At 48.8% G+C, this 15,283-nt stretch overlaps 8 protein-coding genes across 8 annotated transcripts; 3 read left to right on the plus strand and 5 right to left on the minus strand.

Annotated features, from left to right (window-relative positions):
• Positions 1-2,597: 2,597 nt before the first annotated feature.
• PFICI_10496 (uncharacterized protein) lies at positions 2,598-3,903 on the plus strand (the record flags this gene model as incomplete). The annotated part of the gene is made up of 4 exons (XM_007839077.1): positions 2,598-2,780; positions 2,859-2,876; positions 3,065-3,438; positions 3,492-3,903. The coding sequence occupies 4 exons, from the start codon at positions 2,598-2,600 to the stop codon at positions 3,901-3,903; spliced, it is 987 nt and encodes a 328-aa protein (XP_007837268.1).
• Positions 3,904-4,647: 744 nt separating this feature from the next.
• PFICI_10497 (uncharacterized protein) lies at positions 4,648-6,212 on the plus strand (the record flags this gene model as incomplete). The annotated part of the gene is made up of 3 exons (XM_007839078.1): positions 4,648-5,522; positions 5,581-6,091; positions 6,141-6,212. 3 exons carry the CDS (start codon positions 4,648-4,650, stop codon positions 6,210-6,212), a joined length of 1,458 nt encoding a protein of 485 aa, XP_007837269.1.
• Positions 6,213-6,884: 672 nt separating this feature from the next.
• Positions 6,885-8,378, minus strand: PFICI_10498 (uncharacterized protein; the record flags this gene model as incomplete). Its single annotated transcript, XM_007839079.1, has 1 exon — positions 6,885-8,378. The coding sequence occupies one exon, from the start codon at positions 8,376-8,378 to the stop codon at positions 6,885-6,887; it is 1,494 nt and encodes a 497-aa protein (XP_007837270.1).
• A 499-nt stretch (positions 8,379-8,877) lies between these two features.
• PFICI_10499 (uncharacterized protein) lies at positions 8,878-10,213 on the minus strand (the record flags this gene model as incomplete). The annotated part of the gene is made up of 2 exons (XM_007839080.1): positions 8,878-9,789; positions 9,878-10,213. The coding sequence occupies 2 exons, from the start codon at positions 10,211-10,213 to the stop codon at positions 8,878-8,880; spliced, it is 1,248 nt and encodes a 415-aa protein (XP_007837271.1).
• A 586-nt stretch (positions 10,214-10,799) lies between these two features.
• On the minus strand, positions 10,800-11,177 carry PFICI_10500 (uncharacterized protein; the record flags this gene model as incomplete). The annotated part of the gene is made up of 1 exon (XM_007839081.1): positions 10,800-11,177. One exon carries the CDS (start codon positions 11,175-11,177, stop codon positions 10,800-10,802), a length of 378 nt encoding a protein of 125 aa, XP_007837272.1.
• Positions 11,178-11,183: 6 nt separating this feature from the next.
• PFICI_10501 (uncharacterized protein) lies at positions 11,184-11,927 on the minus strand (the record flags this gene model as incomplete). The annotated part of the gene is made up of 2 exons (XM_007839082.1): positions 11,184-11,685; positions 11,740-11,927. 2 exons carry the CDS (start codon positions 11,925-11,927, stop codon positions 11,184-11,186), a joined length of 690 nt encoding a protein of 229 aa, XP_007837273.1.
• Positions 11,928-12,029: 102 nt separating this feature from the next.
• On the minus strand, positions 12,030-13,481 carry PFICI_10502 (uncharacterized protein; the record flags this gene model as incomplete). Its single annotated transcript, XM_007839083.1, has 4 exons — positions 12,030-12,133; positions 12,214-12,744; positions 12,837-13,284; positions 13,410-13,481. The coding sequence occupies 4 exons, from the start codon at positions 13,479-13,481 to the stop codon at positions 12,030-12,032; spliced, it is 1,155 nt and encodes a 384-aa protein (XP_007837274.1).
• A 582-nt stretch (positions 13,482-14,063) lies between these two features.
• PFICI_10503 (uncharacterized protein) lies at positions 14,064-15,074 on the plus strand (the record flags this gene model as incomplete). Its single annotated transcript, XM_007839084.1, has 3 exons — positions 14,064-14,309; positions 14,365-14,679; positions 14,742-15,074. The coding sequence occupies 3 exons, from the start codon at positions 14,064-14,066 to the stop codon at positions 15,072-15,074; spliced, it is 894 nt and encodes a 297-aa protein (XP_007837275.1).
• Between the last annotated feature and the right edge of the window lie 209 nt (positions 15,075-15,283).

A 15,283-nucleotide genomic window follows, 5' to 3' on the forward strand; every position in this document is an offset into this window, starting at 1 on the left:
TGGTGATGGAGCACCGGCGAAAATGTGTGCAATCAAGGGAGCAAAACATGATGTCAGCAGTGTTATCCAATTTGAAAATGATATGTCCTGGCTCTGGTGACGGGGCGGATCGACGGCGACGGTCATGGTAGCAGTTTTTGGTCAGGCGAAGGGCGTTCATGGGGATATCGTGGATGATTAGGGGTGGATGTTGAATAGAAGAGAGAGCGTAGCTTCCATAAAAGGGGGATTCGCGGATAGTAAGGACTTCAGAAAAAAAAAACTCGATACTAAAACTGCGGCGCCGTAAAGTCCAAGGCGCCGAATAGCCCCCAAGAGTCTAATACCCCCCCAAAACTTTGGCCCCTAGCGACTGTTACACGAATGCGCCCGTGATATCATCGAACTTCGCAACGTGTACCTAGTCTGGACCGATTATCAATCTGTCCTGTGGACAGCACATAGCCTCGTAAAAAATGAAGACGTCCTCATTTTAGCAGCATATTCACGACCATCAGTCCTTCCCCTTCCCCCTACAGTCCTCCGCCACAACCAATGGATTGATGGGAAGTCTTGGGCTCAGCCTTGTCCTTTACCACATCCTCTTCCCCCGTAGTTTTCGGTTCAACGCCAATGCCAACATGATCAAATATCCTTCCGATATTTTTTATACGTTACGATTGGTACCGCGACAACATGTAACCTCGGCAAATGTTCGTCAATCGGACTTTCGCCTTGTACTCCAATGCGCCGTATCAGTCGAAGCGGATCTTCCATGTCGCTGGGAAGGGCACGAATTTGTCCTAGGTACCTAGGGGTGAGGCAGGCATTAGTTTCGTGCGACCGTCTCGGCCTCTTCATTGTTGAGTTCATTGACTGCTCCTGGATTCAATTCACTTTCATAAGCGCCGTATATTTTGTGTAGGCTCAGTTGTTTCTTCCAGGCCGATCATTTTCGGCCATCCGTGCGCATCGTGCCAAGCGAGGGAGTTTCAATTAAAGCGAAAAGTTTGATCATCGATTGTAAGAAACAGCTGCAAAGCCTCGCGGTGAAAATACACCGTGCTTGTTGGTAGCGCTGATCAGGGAGGTCAAGAGGTGGACCTTGGCCCCATTATCCATTGCATACCTATGAGTGGGAAATATGATGCGGTAGCCATCTAATCAGTTGCTGCATGTCACCACTTCTACCTCAAATTAGACGGGTTGTTTGCAGACCGCCAGCTCGCAGAAAACGCTAGATCTCTGATAAAACTCAGTGTGCAGATAAGACTCAGGATGATGTTTTAAAAAGTCGCTGGTGGGCTTACTCTGCAGGCTTCCTCAGAGGCTCTAGAGGAGCATTTCAAGAGAATAAGGACGACTATAACAGACGGGAGACATCATGTTTTGTATTCGAAATCAATAGATTTGAGCAGAAGCGGCAATACAGTACACAGAGAGAGATTACTTTTCTTTCAGTAGCACAAATGGCATGAGCCACTACCGTCATAAGAAATCCTGTCTTTGTTCTAAACACCATCAACGCTATACGGCTGCCTGACGTTGTGCCTTTTGATCCATCTTCTCCCTCTCCGTCGAATTCATAAAAAGAAAACCTTTATGGACAAGTGCTTCCTCCGACCCGAGCCGCGCCGAACCGCCGTCAGAGTGAGTCGTCGCAGAAAAAAAAACTTGAAATACGAGAAATACGAATGCGATCTTTGGGGGAACAGGGTTAGAGTCGCTTAGAGTTCCCAATGTCGCCATTCGAGACTGCTTAGCAAGTGCAGTGCATGGCTTTCATCGCATGACGTGAGCTGTTCTCCGCAGGGATCGCGCAACCGGGTTCCGAAGAAGCCAACATGGTGTTGGAATATGCAAAGCGGCTGAAGACGTGAACAAAATTCCGTCTTGGTATGCAGCTGTGCCGCTCATGTTGCATATGCCACTTACAAACAAGGCAATATCGGCAGCCGTGCCGTTGGCTTTGGCGGATTCACCCCAGGTTGAGGAGTTAGCGATGCCAAATGGGGAGGTCTTCGGATGTAGATTCAAGTTTTAACTGCCCGTGCGTACAGCATTCACACATGTGGGGTAGGGCAGTTTTGCGGGGAGATGCAGACGCCACGCGCTCGGATGTCTTCCGTAAAGCAACCTCTCTTACCATACAACCGACCCAATCAGCCACAGTCCAAACCTTGAGTATGCAATGCCTTCTGAGTGGTACCTGGCATGGGTGTAGAAATCTACGCCCGTAACTGCAGCATACAGGTCCGTGTTCTGCTTGCCCGACATGTCGTTGGGATATGTCACACCGGTGGCGTCAACAATTGGAGGATATGTTTATGGCTTATGAGCGCCGTTGGATACCATGAAGTCCTTTAACCTGGGCTGCCAAGGGCCGAGGCTATGCAGAAGCTTGACAGTCACTTGGAGTAGTGTCAGTCGCCTACCATTGATAAGCATGGCATGTCCACTATATAATATTTCCTGGCCAAGGACGCTATAGCTTTTATTCGAAATCTGTTATTCCCGCTACTAGTACGACCTATACTCCAATGTTAGTGAGCCCCGGTATTTTTATCTCACAACCAAGTCTACTATTTTATTCCATTACAGTTTAAAAGCAAGATTCAATGGATCTCTCAGACCCCGCAGTATTTGCAGCTCTACCCCATGATAATCGTGGCAGTGTCGTAATTGCAACTGTATGCTTTGTCCTGCTAATCGCGTCGCTGGCGACCGGTATGAGACTATACACCAGGCTTGCCATTGTCCGCCAGATGGGCGCTGATGATTATCTAACTGTGGTCGCTCTGGTATGTGTTCAAACCCTGACCAAATGCACATGCTCAACTCGCTGACCAAACGCTACAAGCTCCTTGCATATTGTACAGGCATTTCACAATGCATTAGTAAGTTGCCAGCGACTAAAGTTGACAGATTGCCGCTAACTTGTCTCCATATACCCGCTCTGGTCTAGGCGCCCATATCTGGGATGTCATTTATAAGGCCGGCCCGACAGGCATCAGCAATTACTTAAAGGCAAGCTACCAACCGTTCCGCCACTATTCGGCTCGCGCTTACACAAACACAATTTTAGAACTTTTACGTATCCATCACTTTTTACAATGCTGGTCTCTTTTTTACCAAGATGACATTCTTGGCCCAGTATTACCGAGTTCTGGCCATTAAAAAAACACGACTCGTGCTTCGGGTCCTAATTCTTGTCATTGGGGGCTGGTCCTTGTCTCAGGTCTTTGTAGGAATTTTCATATGCCAGCCTATTGCCAAGTTCTGGAATGATAGTCTGGACGGCCACTGCATACCAAATCTGCCGCAGTGGTACATCAATGCAGCCGGGAACATTGCGACTGATGTTGCCGTTTTCATTTTGCCTCTACCTGTCCTGGGCCATCTCCATCTACCGAAACAGCAAAAGCTGGTGCTTCTGGGAATTTTTAGCCTTGGTTTTTTGTAAGTCGTCTCCCCTTGACCCAAGGCCGCCTGTGGCTTACAGGATCGAACAGTACTGTCGCTATCTCCATCATCCGCATCAAATATCTTCAATTATTTTCGGATCTCACCTATGAGAACACCGACTCATCCTGCTGGTCCATTACGGAGCTTTGCTCGGGCATTACATGTGCGTGTCTGCCGACACTCCGACCGCTGGTCTCAAAGTGGCTGCCTGTATTTGCCAGCACGCTACGTAGATCGGCCAAGGACTCCAGGGAGAAGTCGCAGCAGTTGCGCCAGGACTTGGCCCAGAACAGCGGTCCGTCCTCGGACACGAGCCGACGCACAGGCGACTGGTACACAGGGCTGGATAGCCAAGACGAGCTTCACCGTCCCAAAGACATGGAGCTCGGTCGTGTTGACAGCGGCGATCTGTCGGAGAACATCATTGGACTTGAAACATCTAGAAAAGAATTGAGATAAGCAAAAAAGAGCGATGTATTGCCTAAGTAAAAGTCACAGAAAGAATGGGTTCACGGTTTTGTTGTTCTCAAGATTTGAAATGTCATTGCTGTAATTCATCGACTTGTAATGTTTTTTATGCTCGCCTTTCGATCGATGCCTACCTAGGTACGCATCCATGACCTGTCGTATAGCCACAGCCAATAGTACTCTGTGGACCCTGTACTCTGTGAAAACTGATAGCGGACAACTTTACTTACAAACCGAATTTGCTTGGGGCCGACAATCATCTGACATAGAAATTACACGGTGCTGAAATGGACCCTGTTTGCTATAATCGAATTGGAACTTTATGACTTACCCGCTAGGCGTACCCAAAGAAACGTAGCCAGGGGTTATCAATCTCAAACCCCCACAAGATGGAGCTGAAGTTTATAGGCGAGCTTCCAGAAACACGAAATTACCATACCATGTAGTTGATCCCCATACCATGCGATAGATCAGTGGGGAGTGCAGGGGAAGTAGACACTAGCACGCGTGGATGATATTGTTCAATGGGGTCTTTTCCTCTTAGTGTTAGGTGACCCCAGCTCTAGGCGTTTCAGGCTGTGAACCTTAATCTTTAAGCGAGCTATCACAGCTCTGCGCGGCGACCTTTTTGGCAACTATCTGCCTGCAAATGATATTTATCATCGCAGCGCCCGGCCTTGGCACTGGCGCCAATTTGTCTGTTTCTCCAATGATGCCACTCCTTTCACCTTCAACATGTCCGTTCTTTTTATACTTCTCACGTTTGTCTCGTTGAGTTTACAATCTTTCATTCACCCTGGACTTCTAGTAACCGAAGCCGACATTACTAGAGCGTCCAACAACTTGAATCGTGCCCCATGGAATACCTCCTACGCACAACTGACGGCTTGCAGCTGTGCAAGTACAGACTATGAGCCCAGTCCGGTCAGTGCCGTGTACCGGGCGACAACCACCGAACGGGCCGCCAACACGAACTATCTGTGGAATGACGCTGCTGCTGCTTTCGCGCTGGCATTGAGATGGAAGCTGACGAATAACGACTCATACGCCGAGACCGCCTCGGGCATTCTTACAGCCTGGGCTGCAAAGCTGGTAACAATCGATGACACAGATGATGGCTACCTGACATCTGGATTCCAGGGCCACGAGCTCGCTAATGCAGCAGAGCTGCTCAGAGACTATGCCCCCTTTGCAGAGGATGGCCTTGATGCAGTCAAGACATTCATGACTTCCGTGTTTCTCCCCATGAACCTCGACTTCCTGAACCACAAACTTGGTTCCGAGCATAATGTCAAACATTTCTTTGCCAATTGGGAGCTGGGAAACTTGGCTTCGGCCATGGCCATTGCTGTGCTGACTGAGAACTCAACGGTCTGGGACTTTGCAATCGAATACTTCAAGTCGGGCTCCGGCAATGGCAACATCAATAACGCCGTCACTGATTTGCATATTGATCCCGATACGGGGTTGACCTTGGGTCAAGGTCAGGAGTCTGGCCGAGACCAAGGCCACTCGGCTCTAGACTGGCAGATGCTTGGTGTCATTGGCCAGCAAGCATGGAACCAGGGCGTCGACCTGTTCAGTTATAACAACAGCCGCATTCTTCAAGGGTATGTATCCATCCAGAGAGAGAAGCTATTGGCCACGACTAATTGTATATATACACAGCGCTGAGTACTTTGCTCGTTATAACCTGGGCCATGACGTTCCTTTCAACAACTACACGAATGGCATCGTGTCGTTTGACTGCATCAGCAATGCTTCGCGTGGTAGCACGCGGCCGACCTGGGAGCTCTTCTATAGCCATTATGTTCAGATCAAGGGCATGGATGCACCATGGACCACGGCGTACCTGAACTATAGCTTGCACCAGTATGGTGGAGTAGAACCAGGTGCTGGCCTTTCCGGGAGCACATCCGGTGCCTTTGACGGCCTTGGATGGGGATCTCTCCTCTACCACCGCGACGACAATGACACAACTGTGCCTAGCTACAGTGCTTCGCTCACCGCATCGAGAACAAGCCGACAAAGTGCCCCGGCTACTACAATATCGACTACACAGTACTCAAACTCTTCAGTCGTCACGTTTTCCACATCGGCTACAAGTCAAGATGGTATCACAACTGCTGCAATATCCACTGCGACGCACTTGTCGGCTCTAAGCCTGTCTCAGAGTGTGGTAATTTCCACAAGCGTTTCATCTTCTTCTGTGCTTGGGACGGCAATAGCCTCAAGCACATCGTCACAATACAGCCATGCGCATGGCTGTCATGGCCATCGCCATAGCCACTCCTGAATAGATCGGTAGAGGTGTCGCGAGTCACACACTCGACTGCCTTTTTACTACATCCAGGAGTAGAACTCGATTTTCAAACGGAATACGGAGACCCAGGAGAGTCCTCGAATGCTAAGTGCATGGCTGCGTGTGGGCCTGGGGAGCACCTTAGACTGAGCTATGAACCTAGAGAACATAGATCCTCTTCATTTTCACTTCACTCGGACGCCTAGCTATGCAGCTCCTTTTTTTTTTCTCTTCTTCTTCTCTCTAAAGTTGGGCAGGCTTTTGAGTCAATAGAAGCCGCACTATCCCGCATTACAATAATACTTTAATTTTCTTTGCTTTTTATGTTCTGACTGTTCTTGCTTCTCATTTTACTCCAGGCCTGAATGACATGAAGCTTCACTCGGGCCATTACTGTGTATCGCGTCCCTAGGCGATGAACTATGCTTTGGGCTCTTGTCTGCTCAGCTACCAGCCATAAGACATGCCACACCCAACATGTGCCCCTGCCCTGGGAACCGAATCATACCAACAGCTTGATGCTCATAGTTTAGATCGACTTCGAAAACTTAACGACGATACTACCATAAACAGACCCCAGTTTTGCAATCGGAGGTACCACTTTCTGTATCCATTGCCCAACAAATTACGATTCACACACGCCTTAAATGTTTCTATTGCTAAATGGCAACTACGAAGAGAACGTAAGATTGTTTACGAAACTGCCAACTGTTGCAGGTATATAATCTGTCGTGACATACCAAGCCGGCTTCGTCATGTTGTCCCAAATGTGCAATCCATTAATGACCAGACCTTGAAAGTCAATGAAGTCGATAGATCTATCCTCGGCGTAACCATAGATGGAAGCTGTGTTGACGACGTGATTCAAATCTGGGGTCGACGAGAAGACTAAATCGCGTATCGTCACATTCTTGATCCCGCGGCCAGGCGCAGTGTTATATTTCGCGTTGTACATGACTCGGAGTGAAAAGAGCATCCCCCACCGAAAGTTCTCTACGCGAATGTCGTCCAACAGCACATTCTGTATCGTGTTCTCGTCGCCCACGCTGAAAGCAATGGCGCCCTCGTAATCAATCTGCGGCTCTCTGTGGTCAAGAATGTCAATGTTTTGGAACGTGATGCCGTCCATTGTCTCGGGATCGTCGGGGTTTCCATGCGTGCCAATGTTGATGGGATGGGCGACATCCGCCCATAGCGAAGAGTCGCGCATTGTGATATTGGAGGAGTTGCCCCACCAATTGTTGCGGTGCTGGTAGAGTGCGATTGAGTCGTCTGAACTTCTGATGAAAGCCTTCTCCACGAGCACGTTCTGGCTGCAGTAGATATCCATCCCATCACCCCACTGGTGGCTAGTGATACTACGCCAGCCTCGACTATGCACATCGTGGGACTGCGCAATAAGGAAGCCCCCTGTAGACACAAAGGCGCCGTCAATTGAGATATTACTTGACATTTGTATGTTGATGCCGGCCGACAGAAATCCGCGTCCTTGGATGATTACATTGCTGGCGTTTGTAATATTCACAGAGGTGCCACTCGGGCTTGGAAACTGTAGATAAGCTCCCGAGGCCAAGTACAATGTCTCTCCGGAACTCAAGTTAAGGACTTCGGATAGAGTGTGATATCCTGGACCATAGTATATGATATCTTCCCGGCCCGCGGCTTGTTGTTCAGTGATGACATTTCGTTCAATTTCGCTGGTGAACAAATGAACGACATCGAAGACGTCCTCGTTGATCTCAATGACAATGTTGTTATATGGTTGAGAGACGTTGAACGTGATTGTCCCATTGACAGTCTCTGGAATGATGCCATAACTGAGAGGCCGTACCCTGACTGAGGAGATCTCTGGAAACACTGTGATGTTTGGAGTAACTGCTATCTGCACCGTTCCGTCAAAGTCGAATAGACCGAATTGAGTTGCGTGCTTCTTGGAGCTTCCAGTTGTGGCATTTATTTCTGCTACCGTTGTGGTATACAGGGGCACTGTATTCCAAGCCAAGCTTCCAATGGGCCGGGCTTGGACTTGATAGTGAGTCGATGTGCTGGCAGCACTTGGCTGATCTGGGATAACGATGGAAGTGTTGCCAGCTGCGGCCGTGACGGTATGTAAAAGTAACACGACCAACCAAGAAATATTGTGTGGGAAATATAATGAACACATTTTAACTTATCTGGAACTATATTGCCCTGAATAAGAAAGATCTCATTAAGGGATTCGATTCGCAATCCTGCATATCTGTAATTATATCGTAAATATGGCGGACGTGAATCCATTCCAAAATCCAGATCCCGCAACTTCCCCCGGAGGCGAAAATGATACCCGAGGAGCTGCGCGGGCATATGCCGAGAGTTGCTCCGTTGTGGCGGGGAACTTTGTTCCTCGTCAAATCAGTTGGTTTGACAACCCACCTCGATTTTGGCAGGTGACTTTGTTTATTCCTGCAGACAAGGAACAAAAGGACTTTAGCACAAATTCAGCAACTATCATGAGAACCCTACTCAAAGTTATATTATAAGGAGCAAGATACTGCGTGCCGTGTCAGATTTCAATAATGGCAAACAATAATTCAACTTGGCCAATCAAGCGAATTGAGCCACCAAGCCACACAACTCTGGCACCAGGCACTTTTTAGTGGCCAACTTCAGTTTCCCCACCATTCTCAACAATAATAGCTAATGCTTCCCTCAAATAGCCGGCGTACCGTCCGAAACACGGTACAATATTCCAACTTGCAATTGTTATACACGGGTTGGCCTCTTCTCTTCATCTTCACCTCAACAGGCATGACCCCTTTCCCGTGCTCGATGTGTATTGCCAATGGTTCGCAGTCCAATATATCGGACGCTTCCGCTTCATTTTCATATCTTGGCTTATCCGAGCCCGGTTCAAAAGACCCTAGCGGGCTAGGAGTTCTCTCTGGCGTAGGAAGAGCTGCCGACTGCATTTTTGATCTTTCTTTTGACGATTGAGGACTCAATCTGTGCGGGATTGTGCCCGGTATGCAAATGGCAGCCCCGAGCGTGACGGCACCCGTGAGTTGTAAACTGGAGTGTGGAGATCCCATGCTAAACGACAGGACGCGTATGTCGGCCATGCTAGCAGCCGGCTCCGGTCTCGAGACAATTGCAATCTTTGGTGTTCCCTGCGTGGCGGCCGCCGTCATGGTATCTGGTGCAAGTCCCATCATGACGGCGCCTATGCGGCGAATCTCCTCGATGACGTCCTTGTACTCTTGGGACTCTGGTGGGCGGTTCTGCACAATACCTGCGAGCTGCGTAGAGTCGACAAAAACAAACGGATTGGCTGCATCAATCAAGGTCGCCTCAATAGTAAAGGCTGGGAATATTGACGTTGACTGCACACAGAGTGTGTCGACTTTCCGACCCGTAGGGAAAAGAGCTCCCGTCAAACTTCCCTCTGGGTTTTTAAATGCCACCTGAACCTTGCTGCCATATTCGCGCACTCCAGGCAGCTGAAAATCACCTTCTTCTTGAAATTGGCCCATCTCATCCAGCTCCAGCGTTTCCACTAGGTGCTGAGATGTATTGGTGTTGAAGACTCGGACATCAAGCTATATTGAAGGGGGAATTAGATATTGGAGATCATCGATTAAGTCTGCAAGTTCCAAACATTGCATGAAAATTGGTAAATAGGCATACCGTCTTCTGACCTGGCGTCGTCTTTACTAATCCCTCCTGCACCGCAAATGGTCCCACGCCCGAGGCGATATTTCCACAGTTGCCACTAAGATCAATCTTGTTCTTGCCAACCGCGACCTGTACAAAAGTGTACTCGACATCGACGCCGGGGATCTTTGAAGGCGAAACCACGGCCACCTTGGACGTTGTCGAAGATCCGCCGCCAACGCCATCAATCTGTCGCGGGTCCCCACAACTTGAGCCCATGGCTGCCAGGAGCGGAGCGGACCAGTCCTCTGGGTGCGGCGGTAGCTGATGCCGGTGGAAGAATATCCCCTTGGACGTTCCCGAACGCATCATGACGGCCGGCGTTACATGTCGGCTTCTTTTGTTCTGCATTGGCTGTAATATGATGGGCGGGAACACGGGTAAGTGTCTTGCTGATACACTTAGTAGGCGCTGGGTACCTCCACGGAGTAGTGATGTAGAAACGGCAAACTTCCCCATTCGACTTGTAAGAACTCAAGAAAACTAAACAGAAGTGCGGAAATATTCTCGATTTTTTTATGTAATATCCGCTATAGCAAACGGATCATACCGCGTTTTTCAAGTGAGAAAATATCAAAGGCTGAAATAGATTTCAAACAACCCAGAAAAAGAATTCTTGCAACGCGCATTTCCGTTCCCATTTGAAACAATCCGTATTGTCATCGTTATAGAGGCGAATTGGTTATATGTCATGTCACCAATACCCAAAACGGTCCGCGGGATCTATCCACCAGCCTTAGGCGAATTTTGCTCCCGCGGCAAGGAGGTGGGTCTACATAGATCCCGCGTACGCATTACGCTTAGTCTCTTTCAAGCTTGAAATCACTTGGGTGCTCAGCAAGACCTAGCAATGAATTTTTCGCATGAGAGGTTTTTACTTAATTTCTCTATTTCTTTATATCCAACGGCAAGCATCGATACTATCTAAACCAGATCCATTGAACCCAAACAGGGGATCATCCAGACTCGCCATGGGAATACTATTTGCCTCTCCAATCTGCGCCGGGGCCTGAAGTCTGGTACCGTCCATTTCCGACGCGATTCTTAGTGTATTTTGAGGCGTCGGGAGTGGTACCAAGCTACCATGACCTGTCACCACATGTTCTTGGCCTTCGTTGAAAGAGTATTGTGTCGGTTGAAAGGCTGTATCCAATACATTCATTTGATCATTGGGCTGGCCTTGGCCTGACAGGAAGCTTTGTATAATACTGTCAATATCCAACCAGTCAGCATGGGGGGTGGCTGATGGATCCTCCTCCATATCTGGCGGCATCGGCACCTACCCGTTTTCATCTAGGCCCAAAGGCGATTGCAACAGCGCTGCTGAATCATCATCTCGGTCGTGCGATGGGTTTGTAGCCCGTCTGGCGCCGATATGAATGTGTGGGCCGTCATCACCCTCATCTACAACAACGTCCATCCGCTTCATGAGGCTTCTGATGACCGTGTTTGCCCTCTTTACTGCCCAGTTGGTAGATTCATTTTCATTAAAAACTGCCAGACAAGTCTCCAGGTTGCTGAAAATGGTCGAATCGTGGCGTCTCTTGGCAGCAATTCGCACATGTATAGTAGCTGCGACATATGTTGCATAGGAAATTAGATATGGTGCCCTGCTGACTGAAAACGCTGTATCGTATGCGCGTAGGAGCCCGACAATGCTCGAGGCAGCTTTCGCACAGGCAAGAAATGAGTTGACAGAGACGGCTCGAAGTGCCGAGTACAGGTGCCCATCAGCGACGAAAGGTCGATGGAGCAATATCACAAGCACATGATACATGGCGCTGAAGATAGTTGTGAGCGACGTTAGTTTTCCATAACTGGAGTGATGGACTTACTGCAGACTCAAAACATGGGGCGGCGGAAACGTGCTACCTGGTTTCAATGGGTCTAAATCTAGATGATGTGGTAGAGACTGACGCCACTTTGTAAGCCTTGACTGAATCTTCTCGAGCATGCTGGATAGGTCCAGAGGTGATTGCTCAAAGCTCCTCTCAGCGTAGATGGTGCTGAGGACATCGCTCATCACGAGAGAGAGCTTGCAGAGTGATTTGAAGGTTGATACACTGTATGCCGGTGACCCTGGATATGTGCGGGACTGCGTAGAATATGCAAACGGTGACCAGTTTTACAGCTCCTCATATGTATCGAGGAACTTGATCGGCACTAGAGTGTCTGATTCTTTGATTGTGAATGGTCGGCCTTGATAAAGACTTTGGATCTTATCAACGACTGCATAATAACTGTTAGGATGCACAGAAAAAGAGAGGGATAGAGGGACGGGAAAATATTTATTTTCGCATGAAACGTACCAAAAGCTCCCCAAAACACCCGCCTTCGAATCTCCAAGTCTTCGTCTGTGAATTGCCGTGTTCCTACAACATTGACAAGATCAATATGCATTCCCAGATCCACAATCATCCTCAATGCGAGTCCGGCATATAGCCAAGCCGCACTGCGCTCGTCGCCAAGAGCAAAAAGGGAATTTGTCATGATAAGAAGGGCTTGGATGGTGGTGATGTTGCTCTGGTCTAGCGCGCTACCTAGTAGCTGACGAACGCGCTCCCGAAACTTCCAACCAGCTGTACGCACATCCGTGGGATCCTTGCGAACTTCATGGCGGGGACTAAACTTTGATGCACCATAATAAATGGCATTGAGCAAAAGCTTTGAGAAATAAGGACCGCCACAAGCCATGTCCCGCATAAATGCTGGCCGATAGGTGACCAAGAAGGAATGGTGCTGTCGGTTCCAGTGAAGAGACAAAAGATGGAGCCCGAGCTCCGGGTCTAGTCCGTCAAAGTCAAGCTTTCCTGCTCGTAAGTTCAAATTTTCAAGTTGGCCTGGTATACTTATTGTTAATGAGACTTCTCAAAGAATCGAGATGGAAGTGTAACAAATGCTTGCAGGTGAACAGAAGGTGGAAAAAGCTCACGTTGCCGTAATGCATTTGCAACCAATCCCGACTCAATCACATCATCGGAAATTCGCGATCCAGCGTCCTTTGAGGGGTTCAGCTGTAAGTTTTCTTCAAACAGAGTGCTCGTACGACCATGGTAACGAGATTCGCCAGCCGCTGATACAAACATGCGTGGCTCAGCATTTTGATGATTACGGATCGTGTTTGAAACGGAACTAGATCCGGATCTGGGTGCATTCTGGTTCGAGGACGATGGTGGCGAAGCAGGCCTTTCCGATACGGCGTCTCTGCGAGTGTCGTTCGTTTTAGCCCTGGGCGATACAGTAGACCGTCTAGTCGAGGGACGCAGCCTTTGGACTGAAGCCGAGGCCGAGGCTGGGCCATGATCGATAGGCGTATAGATACACTCTTTTCCATATGTCTTGCAATTATTACATGTTGGCTGATCGTTACTGCATTTGATCTGTGGATCATTTGTGCGAAGTCAGCGCCAGTAGCATATGTGGTTGATGCAGCCGCGGCAATGACTGATTGGGTATTTGGTGTATGGTACGCAATCATAGACAGAGTACCTAGATTTCTACATACCTTTCGCCGTCGACAAAAGGTGCACGCTGCCGCGGCCCTCCGTCCAACGCGGGAAGACGGGCCGTCCGTCATGATGGTAGCGTTCCGGTTGCTGCACCACGAGCAGTGCTGATATGGTTCCGGGGGCACTTCTGTCGGTGCCAAGCGTTGTACGGCATTCAAAATACCGTCCGCGGAACACGGAATGTTATTTTTACCAAAAGGCGTTGCTCAAAAAATGAGAAATAGAATGAGGGAAAGCTCGCTTGGCTGCCGTGGGTATCCCCGCAGAAAGCTGTAGTGATCACGGGACGGAGGGGAATCCTCTCTGCTTCCAAGGCACTTGCCGCGGGTTGTGGGGCTCAACTTAGCATTCCGTGGAGGCAAATAGGAAATGGAATAGGTGTAAGGCAGTACGTACCATACCCGACTCGTTAAAGCACCAATCCGCCAATGCAATGCAAGCAAAACTGGTTATATTCGAAACAAAATTATCAAATATCACGCCAGACAAATTACGCGTCAGAATGAGCATAGGTATATAGTATCACGTGCAGTAGCGTGGTGGTCTGGTGCGATTGACTCGTGGCCATCATTCAGAATGCAGTCAAGCGAGCTCTGATTTGGGCTACACAGGTCCACCGAGGGGATCTATGCTTTGGAGAATCATTTGGCATGCTAGACAATGCCAGTTATGATCCGTGGATCGAGACGCTCAATTCAAGTACCCAGCAGATTGCGTTTGTTCAGTCTATGGTTGGTCTTGGGTTTGGATGGCTCATAGGTCTTTTATTCCGGTTCATCGCTAGCGATATCGAGACGCACGCAAATTCGACAAAAGTCAAAATTGATCGCCGGAGGCTCATCACGACAGACCGGTCAGATCTAATTGAACCACTGCTCAAGCTCCATGAGTCCGACGTAAGTGACTGGGCCTCTTGTTGTCTGATACTTTCTAATCTCATCAAATGAATAGAAATTGCCAATGCCAAAAGTCATCTCCAATGCTGGTACTCTCTTGGCAGCCGGCTCCGAGACAACAGCAACTCTACTGACGGGTGTGACTTATCTTTTATGCAAAACCCCAGAGGCACTGAAAAAGGTGACACAAGAAGTCCGTGCAGCATATAAATCAGAGGATGAGATCACGCTCATTTCTGTGAGCAAACTTGACTATATGCTTGCATCTCTTGACGAGGCCATGCGGCTATATCCACCTGTGGCCATGGGTTTACCGCGCACGATACGCCAAGGCGGAGATCAAGTTGCCGGTCACTTTCTCCCCGAAGGGGTGAGTCGTTGCAATCATCAAAATCCATCTTAATCTATGCTCAGACTGACCTATTCCCCCAGACTGTTGCTGCTGTTTACCAGTGGGCCGCGAACCGGTCAACGATGAATTTTCACAACCCACTCGCTTACCGCCCAGAACGCTTCTTGTCAGACAGACCTGCAGGATTTGACCGAGACCGCCGCGAAGCTATGCAGCCATTCTCGGTTGGTCCTCGCAATTGCGTGGGGAAGAATTTGGCAATTGCCGAAATGCGCCAGATTCTTGCCCGTATCTTATTCAGCTTTGACATCGAGCTCGTTGATCCGAATCTTGACTGGTTGCATGTGGATTACCAAAAGTCGTTCTTTTTGTGGGATAAACCTCCAATGGAGGTTTATCTCACGCCAGTGTAGAATTTACTTGGGTGGCATTCACATCTCATACCTTGCCTCTCCTGGCTACCATTTTCAAATTTGTACGAGGACTTCTCGACCACGCGATAATTGTGCTTAATAGGGTATGGAAACAAATTTTGCTACGCAAATCCGTTATCACAAAGCAAGCATGAAGGGCTTTTTTGTCCAAATATCAGTACCGAGGCTCAAGAATATATCACTTTAAC

Source organism: Pestalotiopsis fici (assembly GCF_000516985.1).
Source record: "Pestalotiopsis fici W106-1 unplaced genomic scaffold PFICI_Scf_7, whole genome shotgun sequence".
In the NCBI taxonomy this organism is placed as follows: domain Eukaryota; kingdom Fungi; phylum Ascomycota; class Sordariomycetes; order Amphisphaeriales; family Sporocadaceae; genus Pestalotiopsis; species Pestalotiopsis fici.